General features: G+C 31.5%; 2 protein-coding genes across 3 annotated transcripts in view; one reads left to right on the top strand and one right to left on the bottom strand.

The window, feature by feature from the left end:
• The window catches only part of LOC115242467 (putative oxidoreductase GLYR1 homolog), a 34,254-nt gene extending 23,397 nt beyond the window's left edge, over positions 1-10,857 (bottom strand). The window contains exons 1-7 of the mRNA XM_029818776.1: positions 10,698-10,857; positions 10,576-10,612; positions 9,275-9,363; positions 9,064-9,190; positions 8,729-8,830; positions 8,446-8,637; positions 6,799-6,972 (exon numbers count right to left, since the gene is read on the bottom strand). Coding sequence (XP_029674636.1) covers positions 6,799-6,972; positions 8,446-8,637; positions 8,729-8,830; positions 9,064-9,190; positions 9,275-9,363; positions 10,576-10,612; positions 10,698-10,732 — 756 coding nt within the window. The 5' untranslated portion in view covers positions 10,733-10,857. The remainder of the gene's footprint in view (positions 1-6,798; positions 6,973-8,445; positions 8,638-8,728; positions 8,831-9,063; positions 9,191-9,274; positions 9,364-10,575; positions 10,613-10,697) is intronic.
• Positions 10,858-11,340: 483 nt separating this feature from the next.
• Positions 11,341-13,772, top strand: LOC115242469 (NEDD4 family-interacting protein 1-like). Of its 2 annotated transcripts, none has more exons than XM_029818781.1 (6): positions 11,341-11,776; positions 12,195-12,356; positions 12,427-12,558; positions 12,755-12,878; positions 12,962-13,147; positions 13,239-13,772. In XM_029818781.1, the coding sequence occupies exons 1-6, from the start codon at positions 11,750-11,752 to the stop codon at positions 13,340-13,342; spliced, it is 735 nt and encodes a 244-aa protein (XP_029674641.1). In that variant the 5' UTR covers positions 11,341-11,749; the 3' UTR covers positions 13,343-13,772. The 2 variants fall into 2 exon arrangements, with proteins under 2 accessions (XP_029674641.1, XP_029674640.1); XM_029818780.1 differs by having other exon boundaries at positions 12,427-12,567.
• The last annotated feature ends 516 nt before the right edge of the window (positions 13,773-14,288 follow it).

Here is a 14,288-nt window from a genome sequence, read left to right as displayed (position 1 = left end):
AAAAAAAAAAAAATTACGGACAGTCAAGGACTCTATTGTATAATCGACCTTGCAATCTGTCCGTCTCGTCAAGCAATGTGTGCTTTTCAGTGCGTCATCGTTTTTGGATGACCGATATCATTCGAGAAAATGAAGGAATAAAGATAAAGATATGCAAATTGCATTTCGCGCTTCATCAACTCGATTATAAATTAATTTCCTCTTGCAAGTGCGATGAGAAAGAAAAAAAACTTCGCCTAGTTGTCAATTCCACAAGTCTTAAGATTGCGATTGCCGTAAGAAATCATTCTTAACTCTTCTGTAAATAGGCGTGCGTGAAAATTTTATGTATCAGTGCCCGCGAAAAAAAAAGATCGGATTTCATTCTCTATCGCAAAAGACTGAAAACAATGAGATCGATTCGCTCACGATCATTCGTTTTAATTTTTGTCTCTTTCTTCGTCTCGACTTTCTCGCGAATAATCGAAAAATGGCGAAGAACACCGGTCGCGTTTGCTCGCATCTCTTTTTTTAATCGCTTGTGTTTAACGTACTAGGTTATAAATTGTTTGAGACATATATATATATATGTAAACACACACACACACACATATACATATATATATATATATCTTATCGAAGAGAGAAAAGAAAGAAATATATACCGAAAAGTATAACGAACGTACGTACTTAATTTTTTAATCATTGTAGGAACATATCCAACCGTTCGTATTTATTACAAAAAATGAGGAAATAGAATAAATTATAATGAAGAAATTATTGGCTGTTAGAATTTTTGAAATTAAAGCACCGTTTTTGAGAAAGAAATTGTATGTACAGTTTTAGTTGCAATGGAATTGTTCTACAAGTTTTCCAAGAATGCATCCTTTTGTTGAATAAATCTTGACGAACCGTCGCCAAACCTCGTCTTTCTCTATGTCTTAATCGTTTTTTTCCTTTTTGTTCTCGATAAGTAAACTGAAAAAAACATTGCTTTGCAAAGAGTTAATCCCTATCCAAATTCCATTTTGCGAGATAAGAGATTTCTATGCAGAAAAATATATTGATAGCACAATTTGAAAAATATTGAATGCTCAATTTCAGCGACTTTTCCTAAACATGCACGTGTTAAATAGAAAGATAAGAGTGCTAATTAGCAATTAACACAGAATATCGATTCTGATAGTTATCGTTGCTAACTCTAAACAATCTAATTAACGCGGATTCTAATTACGAGATTATCATTGTAATATTATTCAGTGTCCGAGTTACAAAAATAAGAGTGACAATTAAAAGATACAGAATAAGAGTGGATTGTGCATAATCTGTCAAATCCAATTTAAAACTCTTTAATAAATTATGATCATTAAATCATAACGTGCAAAAAGGATTTAACAAAAAATCACCAATCATCTATGGACAGGATAATTCAAAATTCAAATAAATTTAGAATAGAATAAAACAAAAATTTTTAAATATGTTAAAACATTTGTTTAGATATGTTACATTTATACAAGAGATGTTACCTTTATACAAGAGATAGTAAAGAGATGTTATCTTTATACAAGAGATAGCAAAATAATTTTATTTAAAATCGATTTATCTTTAAAAAAATTAATCTCGGAAAGACTTTTTTTTGAAAAATGTGATTTTTCTGAAATCATTTGGTATCCTCGTTAAACTTTAATTCCATTAACTTTAAATTAAAAAATTTATGGAACTATATAGATGAGAAAAATAATGCTATTTATTGAAAAAATATTGAGGTTTATAATTATTACGAATACACGTACACAAAATAAAAACTGAGTATTATTTTTCAAATATAAAATTACAAATTTTGTTAATTGATTAATAGTTAATAGTTAATTAAAAACTATTTTATAATTTATATTAATCATGAAGTATAAAAATATATTAGAGACAGCAAAATACACATACATTTATTTTGAATGCTATATTACGAAGTCCCAAGGTCAAATATTTATGGATTTATCACTTAGTTTGCTTAGAAATTCATCAATCATCTCGATCGAATCGTAGAGAACGCATACTTTTATATGAAAAAAGTTACGCAATAAAAGAAGACACCTGCATACCGATCATCTACGTAAATGACGCTGCTAATCATAGAAATGACTAAATCACAATAACAACGATATCAGTGGATGGATCGGAAAGAAAAATGACCGAGGCCAGAAGAGCGTTGTTTTCTTTGGATCGCGTCGACGACGTTACGCGAAAGATAAAGTTTTATCGTGTTTCCTCTGCTTTAGATAGAGGGGGAGGCCGCGTACAAGACAAAGCGTAACCATGGCGGAAGCCATATAGCCGGTCTTGGAGTTACGGCGTCGTAATGACGCAAGGGAAAGCATATTCTGTGTCGAAAAAAACCCGTGCTAGACTAAATCCGAAGAACTGGAAATCAATAAGTCACTACATTCAAACTTGATAAAGCTGGAACATTTTCTTAGTGAAAAGTTGGGTGAAAGCTCAATTAAGGAAGTTTCGGTAATAATTAGTCATGAAATAAACAGACATTAATCTTCCAAATAATCCACTTCATTATTTCACATAATGGGTTCTATCAAAAAATCAATAGAAAAGTTTCTAATAAATAATGTTTATATGTGATTAATAAAAAATATTGTAATATTCATTATGCCAAAATTGAATCTATGTGATTTAGCAATATTTTTAAATATTGATCGGTAAAAAAAAAAAGATTTTCCATATATATAATATAAATTAGTACCAAGAAGCTCTTATATTTCGTTGTCGAAGTTAATATTTTTGCGACTGCCAAGTTCTACTTACAAGTAAATATCAAAATACATATTTGCAGTTCTAATGCAAATACCTAATTATTGACATATATTTCTCACGATTCTTACAGTGCAAACATATAAAAATTTATTAACAGCTTCTGGCTCCTGACTAAAACATGTATGAATAAATCAAAAGAGCAGTAATACCAAGTATTACTGTTAAATGTTCAATATAACTAATTAAAACATTTTTATTTTGATTAATTATATATATATATATAAATTAGTTTTTAATATATTTTAAATAATTGCAAATGTGTGTGCAATGTTTTCTTTATAATAGAACCTATAACTTACCAATTCCAGAAAAATTTTTATTTAAAAAATGTCGAGACTGAGATTTCATGTCTTTTTTATATAAGATACAATTATTTATACGGATAATTAAAAAAGTTTTAATAATTAAGATAAGAATTTTCTTAATAACATCTGTCTTAAAATAACTAATTCAATTTTTTATAGAAACATAATTACCGCAAGCATTGAACACTTATAATTAATTTGCTAATCATTTTTGAAAATTAAAGGATATTTACGCAATTTTTTACCAAGAAAATATTATTTCCCCATATTTTCATCAAAAAATGTTCTCCGTCTATTGATTTCCAACTTTTCAGACGCATTCTATACTTCATCTAGATCGACGAATCGGAATGGTAGCACTATATAAAGTGCAATCTAGTGCCTAGTTTCACAAACCTCATCGGTACATCCGCGGGTGTGCTAGTTTAAATTAAGATTATTTTCGTCCCAATTTATTCGGAGTTGATTGAAATAATTACAAGTATAGCTTATATCTTGCAATTATAAACTTAATTCAAGATCTTATTAAAAACTTGAATAGATAGATAGTTGACGCGCGATACACACTGTCATTATTTACACAATGATTCTTATTATCAATATAAATTCGTCAGAAGCGGTACAATTATACCAGATAATATCTAAAAATAGCGAAATCAATTTTAATAAGAATCTTATAATATATCATTTGCATATTATGGAAATTCATATTTATATATTCATAATTATATATAGCCTCTCTCTGACAATACTGTTTTAGTATATATTTCTGTTGTTCTGGGTGTCTCAAAATTTTTAACAAGATCGTGAGTCTCTTTCTGTTTACAACTCTGTTCACTTTCTATTTAAGATTATTATCTCTCCATATTTTTTTCCGAACTATCGTCGCGATGATAATTCAAGTAGAATTGTTTAGAGTTATTAAGCTACCTCTAACAATGAATAAAATAAATAAAAAGAATTTTCGATATAAAATCTCGATAGCAAAAGCAGCTAATAAAAACCGAACCGCAGATGCTAATACGTAAATATTGATTTCAATATATATGATTGGCTTCTGTATGTATAATGTTTGTCAAATCTATCGATCTGCTGCGTGTACACATTCCAAAGAGAAAATTCGTTACAATTCTAATTCAGAGGCAATCATATATATATATGCTAATATTTAGACCTGTTTTTCTCTATCAAGTAATTCAATGATAGTATTTATTTTATTAACAAATGAATGAATTATCGTGCAGAAAATTAATTTACTGCAAAAGTGTTTGAAATTAGTGTTCGATTAATAATTGTCAACTTGATTAAATTTCGTTATTAAAAAAAGATTATTTTTAGATTTTTACTACTTAAGATCGCGTCGCTTCTAATATGAACAATCTTTTAACTAAAATATTTGACTATGGGACGATCAGTATCCATAAACCTTTCATGTCACTTTTTTATTTGTGATTATATAAACATATGGAAAAATATTTGAGAAAATAAAATCCGATTGATGTGTTTACCCGCGTATTTCCCAACATGTAGTTAAACCGATCTATATTACTGCATTATATAACCAGACTAGGTAAACATTCTTAAAAGTGAACAAAAAATGAGAAATCTGAAATCTACTACGTTTAGAAAATAGTTTAATCTAACTACTCGCATTATGGCACATCGAATCTTAGGTGAGAGAATCTTTCTCTGTTCCTTTATAGATCGGAGAACTTGTACTTATGCTTCTAGCATATATATTTTTTATACATCGTTTTAAACTGTAAAGCCTTAACGGAAGAGTGACCCGCGTGTAGCACACATATAAATTAATTATAGCGTAAAAAACGCTAATCGCATTATTGACTCTAATTATGAGACGTATAAAACATCGAAATAACCTGAACCACGCAAAGATACTTTCCAGGAACGTCTTTTCGCGTTCCGATATATATTATTATATTGACAGTGGCGTAATACAGTGGTGTAGATAATCGGTACTTCAAAGTTCGAGACATTAAAAACCCATAAAAAGAAAAAAATTTATTATTAATAAATTAAAAATGAATTCCGCCACTATCTATGCGTATATGTAAATAATTATAGAAATTATAAAATAGATTATAAAATTTATTCCATGTGTGTAATATCCAATGAGAAAGACTTCGTAAAAAATGCCGTTTTTAGCGGAAATCCTCGTAAAAAATAATTCTCTTGCAAAAATTTATATATTATAAGAACATCTTTGGAGCGATAAAGAAAAACTTTACTTTCTTAATATGCAAAATGCCCTGAAACTATATCGGTTACTTGTGTAGAACATCCTATGCAACTTTGATACTTTATTCAACATGTTTCTTAAACGCTGTGATTTGTAAACTTTAAAGGAATATATTACGATTTAAATTATCTATATATTATAGAATATAGAACTTGTGTGTGTGTGTGTGTTAGAATTATCCACTTGAATGTCGTTTTGGTGCAATTGATTGTAAATTGATGATAGCAAATTGCCCTCGGAACTATTATAAAAATAATAATTATTTGGAGCATATATATATATTTATTAAGTTTTATAATTACGATATTTAAAAATATTAAAAAGAGAATAAATTATGCATAAAATCAGGATAAAAACGTATAGCAAATTTTTCATTAATTGTAAATGATATTTGCCAATCACTGAATTTGTCAAAAATATATCGATGTTATCAGGTTATATATCTATATGTTGTATACAACTGCTTGTGTTACAACTCAAAATTTGAAAATTGCATACCAAAGAAGAAGCATCTGAGATGCAAATATATGATTATTAAATATAAAAATATATAATTGTTTTAAAATTTGTTTCTACAGCTGAAGCACTGTTTTCATATTTTCGAGAGTTTAATCCGATTTCCATCGTTAAAAAGACCATGCAATTCTTATGGTTATCTCCGTAAGAATATCGTTTCAAAATATTTTAGGTGTAACTCATCACAAGAGGATTACCTTCCAAAATTTAACATTGGACTATTTTGTCGAGCTTTCCACCGGCATTCTTATATTTTCTACTCCAAGAGATATCATCGATATATCAAAAAGAACAATAAATAAGTGCAATGGAATAAGTTATTATTTTATATTCCGTAAACTTGCACGTTTCAGAATAAACAATGGAATGGCACCGATTTATATTAAGGCATATACTGTTCACTATTCAAGCAATATTCATATTAAAAAATAAAAGGTCGAACGATTAAATCATTTCAAAATTTCGACTGAGCGATAAAGAACCTAAAACCACTCGTAATGAGTGACCTGTTCGTTTTTGCGAAAATAATTCCGAGTTATTTATTTCGATCGAGATAATGTCGGCGAAAATAATTCCGAGTTGTTTCTTTCGATCGAAACAATATCTGTGCTCAACATCTTAAGTTAATAAATTGTTTATTGTATGATTGTTGGTTGTGACTTTTGATTTCCTTCAACAATCCTCTATCCAATGTTTTTCATTTTAAATAGCATAAGTTTTAAGTGATTTTAATGAATTAATGAATTAATATATAAGAAATTTTATATGCATTTATATATAAAAATGCAATTGTTAATGCAAGATAAATATAGTTATAATAATAATACTAATATTTCAATTATAACGCATCGGCAAAAATTTTCTACGCACGCTGTATAGCGGGAAAAAAAGAAAAAAAAATTTGATACATACCTTTTCCTGCGTCCGATTCCACACGATCACGCTATGACCACTGTTGATCAAATTTTTCACGATACCGCTACCCATGATGCCAAGCCCGAGAAAACCAAATTTCAGATTTGATGGGAGAATGTTCTTCTCCTTGAGAGTTTCTGACATCGTTTCGAGATCTAGGGGCGGCGTGACCTGCGGAAAAAGATAAAGGAATGTTACGGAAGCGGTACCTATAAATTATTTCTGATAAATTATTTCCCGGGCGCGCACACGCATGCACGCACACACTCATGCACACATACATACACACATGCAGGCACATACGATTCAATTGATATAAATTCTCGCTGCTTGAAATGTTAATATTTAAATAATTGTAACTTTCTCTCTCTCTCTTTCTTTTTATTTATATTCTATTTAATTATATTCGTCATATAAATGTTTCAGCAGTAAATACCCGAGCAGTAGATAATTCGAATTAAAAATACTGTTATTTTATTTATTATTAATACAAAATTAAACAATTTTCTGGTAAATAAAATTTTAGTAAAAAAAAAAAAAAATAATAATAATAAAAGAAAGTCTGCAGTTAATTGTAATTAAAATCCGATTTAATAGAATCTTAATTAAATTCTTGATTACCAAAATATTTATACTAAAAATTAGAAAATCATTAGAAAACTCAAAAACTTTTAACAAGAAAATATAAGTGATGAGTGATTAATAAGAATAATGAATTTATCGAGATATGAATCATTAGATAAAACAATTTTTTATAAACTAAATTTTTAGAATGTACTAAATCGGATATAATATCTTTGAAATCCTAAGCAGATTTTTTTTCATGTCTTATAATATATACGTTTATATGAGTAGCATAACTTTTAATAAATGTATAATCATAAAATTTTACACACATTTTTTATATGTATGTATACATACATAAATATATACACATATAAATAATGCCATTTAATATATATAACATTGCAATATATATAATATTGCAAAATTAATATGTTTAAAATTATAAATATTATAAAAATTATATTAAAAGGCTAGAGATAAAGATCCCTAAATTTGTAAAGTCATTAAGTATGGTATGTCTAAAGTCTGAGGATATAATTAAATATCTTATTGTTTTTATCAAAATTAAAATAAATTAAAAATTTCTTTTAGTTTATAAACTATATCATCATTAAAAAATATATTTTATTAAAACTAAAATAACATTATGTATATGGAACAGGTATAGTAACGGGATCACCGTGTAGCTAAGTACGGCACTGAGACACTGCGTTCGTATATATACGGAACATTACGCGCCGTATGCCGTAAGATTCTCAGCTTATGATAACAACCTACATAATATGTTCATAGATAATAGATGGCGAATAAAAAAAAATTCTAATTCAAATAATTATATTTAGTGTTAAATGCGAAATGTAAGTAGAGCTCCAAATATTTAAAAACAAAATATCGCATCTTTTATAATTATCTAATCTCAACTCTATAAAATGTTCCACTTGCATAGTATCGAGAGCAGATATATGTCAGGTTTAATAACATTATTAAATCGTATGTTCTAAAGTTTACTTGTGTTAATACTCACGATACAATGTATAAATTTTTTCTATTAACAATGAAAAAAAATAAATTACTTACAGGTCTGATAATATTTGCCGGTCTGTTTAGAAGCGAGCCCGTTTTTCTAACCGGAGTAGAATGATTCAGTGTAGGACTGACACTGCCGACTCTATTGCTATTGCTGGTGCTTGATTCCCTACGCTGCTTTTTAGCAGATCGACGATCATCTGAACCACTCTCCCTTGACCGCTTAGGAATTTTTGTTACTTCCTGTAGTAGTAGTTAATACGAATATATAATACAAAATATAATTAACATCTTTAACAATTGTGGAAAAATACGAGACATGTTTGCTACCAACCTTGCGAGGTTTTGGCGTTTTAACGACAGGTTTTTTCTCAGCTACAGTCTCTTCTTTAAGTCTATCAAAGAGGGAATCCGGATCTAAGCCATCTTCGAATACCTAATGCACATCAATAGATATTATCATTTTTATTATGCAAGATTAATTAGATGTATTATTTCTAATTTTTGTTGTTACATTAATTCTAATACATAAAATGTTCCATTACTAATATTTAATTTAATTAATAATGTATAGTTATATTTGTTACAAACTGGATCATATTATATCAAATTATAATATATAGTTATAAATAAAATTATCAAACACAAATACATAAATTTTGAACTCACTTCTCCTTTGGCAATAAATTCTTCTATGGCTTCCACTGCATCTTTGAATGCACCAGACTTGCTAGATTTCACTAAAGTATCTTTATACTCTTGGTACGGTTTAATGTGGGATTCTTCTATCCACGCACTACAAAAAAGACATTAAGGAATATAAAATATAATAACATTTTATGAATATATAAAATATAAACAATTTGTAAATAAAACTTACTAATTGTTTGTTCCAAAGAAGAAAATACACTGTACTGGTCCCTTTTTAGTGTTTGCAGGCTTCTTTAAGTCCTTTGAAGGAACTGACACCTTCACATGCCATTATAAAATTAATATATAACCTGATGTATTAATTACATTTCTTTTTATATATGTTTTGTATTTCATTTTTATTTACAATCTATTTAAATCACAATGTTATATATATATATATCTTTATATATAAAATAAAAGATAGATATATACAATTATTTGAAAATTAATTTTAACGGAATACTTTGGTATGATGTAGTTGTGTCATTTACAAACTGAAAGTTCACAACTGTAAACTTTCAATATCTATACATATGTTTTCACGACATAAGATTAATAGAAAAATATCAATAGAAATATTGCCAGAGGTGTGAATATATTATTAAAGATAATTCATCAAATAATACTCTTGTCGAATAATAATTACCCATCTCTAAATCATTTATTTACAAATGCTATGTAAAAAAAATTGAATTTTTATCTTTATACGTATTAACATGATTTTCTGAAGATAAAGTTATATCTAAATAATAATTTTATAAACCACTCCTGATCTTCGTACGTCCCTATCGTGAAACGATACGCGATTACCGTGTAAAATTTGAGGGGCTCTGGAGTTACGCCTTTTAATACTTACTCTATTTTTTCTCTTTCCTTCTACAGAAAAATATGCATTTATTGTAAACGTAAAAAATGTGGCTGCGACAAGCTGATCACACGTAATCGGACCCGCTCGAACAACACTCGTATTCGACGTCATGCGCACGTTACTATCAATCGAAGAAAGATAGCTAGATTACGCGGGACAAATTCTGAAATCTCGACGATAGCGAATCTCAATATCGCTATTCGATATTCATCGCGACGATGAGAAGTTACGAAATCTACGACGATCGCTTTCGCCAAACGAAGGAGGGAAGGAGAGGGAAAGATAGTAAAGGGAGAAACGCATTAATTCGGCGTGTATTCGACGGGATTTAGGTTATATTTTCGCGGCCTGCGCACCAATTTGAATTCGAAGGTCGGGTGTGGCGGGAGATAAGGGACGCGCGATGCGATGCGGGTCAAAGCTAGTGGCGTCGACAGCCAAGTCCGAGATAGACGACATCGTGGCGGAATAACTTGATACAAGCGAACGCGGCAAAACCCGCCAAATACGAGCGCGCGCGCGCGCAGAAGACGATGTTAACGGGAGGAGCGCAGCGAGAGAGCCCGCGTTACGATAGTCACGGACTAGGGGAAAGGAGGGGAGGGGGAATCAGCACTTACCCGGCCGGGCCACGGCGAGAATCCCTTCATTTTCGCCCTGAAAGCCAGAAAGAGAAACGAAGAGGATTAGTACGCCTGGCACTAAAATACACAATCGCAATATGCGCACTCTTAATACACACCAAACTAAGTCACCCAATTTGAATACTTCCGACATCGCGTGGACGAAGAGAGACCTGTCTACCTGCTCCTGTAACGATCAGCGAGCGACTGGAGCAACTGACTGACGAGCGGAGCGTCGTTTGTGCGCGACGACGTGAACCAAGCCGCTCCTTCCCCCGCGCCCCGCCCCACTATACCATCCTCGTCGGATGGCTAGTCAAGTGAGCGGCTGTTTCACGGATTGACGATGTTGATGATATTTTTGCGTGCAATACGTAAACGTTGAATCCACGAATTATTCGCGATGCGCGAAGGATGTGATACGACATTGTTCGAAAGGACGATAAGAAAGTCATTGTAATTGTTAACGGTACATATCCGGTGCGTCGCGTTGTCTTCCGGTAGTTGGGATCCCGTCCTAAAGCTTGGTTCTCAATGCCCAATTGCCCGCGTCCAATCAGAGCCCTCGATATTCCGAGTCTTCGTAATCCGAATTTTCGCGGATTATCTTCTATATTCAAGTCACAGTCGTAATTGTTGATAAATGTTTGTGACGTCGAAGACAGTATTGCTGGAATGTACAATTAAACTAGATTAACAATTTCTTTGGAATCATAAATATTAATTAAGAAATTCATATTTTCTTCTCAGCTGCATTTTCTGTGATACTTTATTGACAGTATAAAAGTATAAAGTATACCATCGACAGTCGTCGATAAGGTTTATATGAAAACTAAAATAGAAATTTTTGAAAAAATAGCAAAAGGAATATGGCAGTGTACTACGAAAGTAATAAACATCTGTAAAAAAGAATGAAAAAATTCTCTTTCTTGAATTCATGAACGCGTTGTGTGACCGGAACCTATAAAATATCGAGGATGATGGACGTGACTTTAGAGCGATCGTGAAACTTCACGTCGGCTACGACTTACCAGCTGTCAGCCATCGGAGTTGTGAACGCTTTTTATTAATTTGGAAAGTGACGTTTCTCCCGTTTCACAAGCGCGTGCCGTCCCTCGTGGAGATAATTTCCGATACCGTTTGTCAATTCCACGCGGAAATCTGGCCGGAAATGGACAGTAACGCTCGTCACAATACGGTATGTCTACTGACGAACCGTACATGGTTCCATTCACTAAACCTTTCTAGGACATTTTATCCTTTCTCGTGCCGAGAAGAGCATCTCGTGCGAAATATTTCTATGCGGAAACATCGCGTCAATTTATGCGTCACGCACGACAGAAACTCGCCTCGCGCGATTGTCAATATTTTCTTGCTCGATTATAATTAGCTTTGTTCAAATTGTTAAAATGCTTACCCATAATGTCATGTTATTTATGATCATTTTTATTGGATTCTGTATCCCGGCATCGTTATCTATTATCTGCCACGAGACATATATATATATGTTGATATTACGAATATTTTTATCGATTATACCTTCTGAGAATAATCGGAAGCGACACTCTGTAAACTATATGTATTTATCGAAATCTATCCTATGCACTGTTTTATAGCCGCCTCAAACAAGTGCGGATACCAGCGGCGAAACGTCACATCAGAACGAAATTCCTACAGTTACTGTAGCTATGCCATTCATGCAAGTTGATATACTCAGTCATTCCGGAACTTCTGCTGCTGGTACACAGGCAAATAATCTGACAACAGCAAATCGGATGGTAATATAATATAACGTATAGTAAAAATCTTTCTAGATTAAGTGATTACTAACTTGATAATATTATCCAGGTCGATGGAGAAGAGATACCACCTCCAAAACCAGACTTTTCTGCACCACCTCCTTACGAAGTAGCTACCAAATTGCCCAGTTATGAAGAAGTGCAGCGTGAAAAAACTCTACAAGGCGAGCCACAACCTCAAGTACATATGGTACATAGCTGTACTTGAAAGAATTCTATATATTTATATATAATGTATTGTATTTATACATGTATGTGTATTGTTATGTATTTATATATATATATATATTTTTTATATATTTATATTTTAAATACTTAGGTTTAGAATCCTAAATTATTCTATTTATATTTTTGAATTATTAATATTTCTATTATAGCCAGGAAATATTAGATCACCACAACAACCTCTGACAATATTGGCTATAGATACCGAAGCTGCAGAGGGAGATCCAGAAAGTGGATTACTTGGTACAGACTTTATGTTCTTCACAGCATTTCTTGGTGGGATATTTTTTTTTTTTTTTCGATTTTAATGTTTTTTAAAATGTGATATTTATTTACATTAATTCTTCTGCTTTTTATAGTTGCATTCCTATTCAATTGGATTGGGTTCTTGTTGCTGATGTGTTTCTGTCACACTATTGCCTCTCGTTATGGTGCGCTGGCTGGTTTTGGCTTGTCTCTGACAAAGTGGACACTCATTGTCAAACACTCTACCGATCTTGCTTCGCGTGAGAACTCATGGCTTTGGTGGTTGATAATGGCATTTGGTTTGTATGATGTTTAAGAAATTTAATCAAAAGATATTTTAATGTAATAACTGTTATTAAAAGTACTGAAATATGATATTATTTGTTTCAGGAGTCTTAATTTGTGTACGTGCCATCATTCAATATTTGAACATCAAACGCGGTTGGAGACTGTTGTCCGGCAGCGCACAGGAGCGTTTACTTTTTTTCTATTAAAAATCGTTGAATCTGCACCTCTCTTCTTTATTCAACTTGGCTTTAGAACAAAGAGCATTTTTATGTGGGGTCATATTTGTATAATATATAATCGACAGATTATTATATAAATTGTAATATCTATCAATCGTGTCTAATATAGAACAAAAACAAAGATCTTAAAAACGGTTTGCCAAATTCACTGCGTGAAACGGAGATAATGCGAAAAAAGAAACGAAAAAGAGAAATTTATTTCTCGCGTATACATCTATATTCACACATCCTGAAACACATACACTACTTTAAGTGTTATCATACAAGATAGGGTACGGGAAGAAAAAATGTACTTTTTTATTGCTCAAAATAATATGAAAAATGCTTAAAGCCAATGATCTTATTATTCATTTGCTGCGTATTATACATTTAAATCACTGAAATATGTAAACACGCGTGGAGCGCGTGTGAAACTGTTACTCACGCAATATCGACTCGAGTTAAAACTAATCGCGCGAAGAAACAAATTATATTATTCGTTATTATTTCCAAATAAGTAATGGAGGACAAAAAAGTTCTGATAGTATATAATACAGTTTAGCACTAGAAAAGCTTCTAGAAATTTGACTACTTACTATATGTATATGATAAGTGTATCGATATCTTGCTTGTTTATATAGTATTATAATTTTCATATATATATATATATATATATTTGCGCTACGGTGAGAGAAGGAAGAAAGATACGAAGCAAGAGCGCAGTGTAAAACGAACAAACCCAATCCATTCACATCCCGCAGCCGCGGGATATCCCCTTCCATTTGTCCGTTGCCTTTCTCAGTCTGTTAACGGTCGACTCATCGAGAACGACAGCCGTTAGTCCCGACGCGTTAGCGTCACTAGCAACAGTTGTACCCGACATCTTGGACCCTATTATTTCGCGTCGCGTGTTCTTCCCGAAATGGCCACGTTC

The sequence above is a fragment of the Formica exsecta genome, unplaced genomic scaffold (genome assembly GCF_003651465.1).
Source record: "Formica exsecta isolate Colony F162 unplaced genomic scaffold, ASM365146v1 scaffold599, whole genome shotgun sequence".
Classification (NCBI taxonomy): Eukaryota; Metazoa; Arthropoda; class Insecta; order Hymenoptera; family Formicidae; genus Formica; species Formica exsecta.
The sequence above is the reverse complement of the archived record's forward strand: the minus strand, read 5'-3'. Positions and strand labels throughout refer to the sequence as shown.

Coding starts and splice junctions, on each gene's coding strand:
- LOC115242469 (XM_029818780.1), top strand. CDS start 11,750: ATGGACAGTAACGCTCGTCACAATACG. Junction 12,357..12,426: donor TGACAACAGCAAATCGGATG/GTAATATAATAT, acceptor AATATTATCCAG/GTCGATGGAGAAGAGATACC. Junction 12,879..12,961: donor GTTCTTCACAGCATTTCTTG/GTGGGATATTTT, acceptor TGCTTTTTATAG/TTGCATTCCTATTCAATTGG.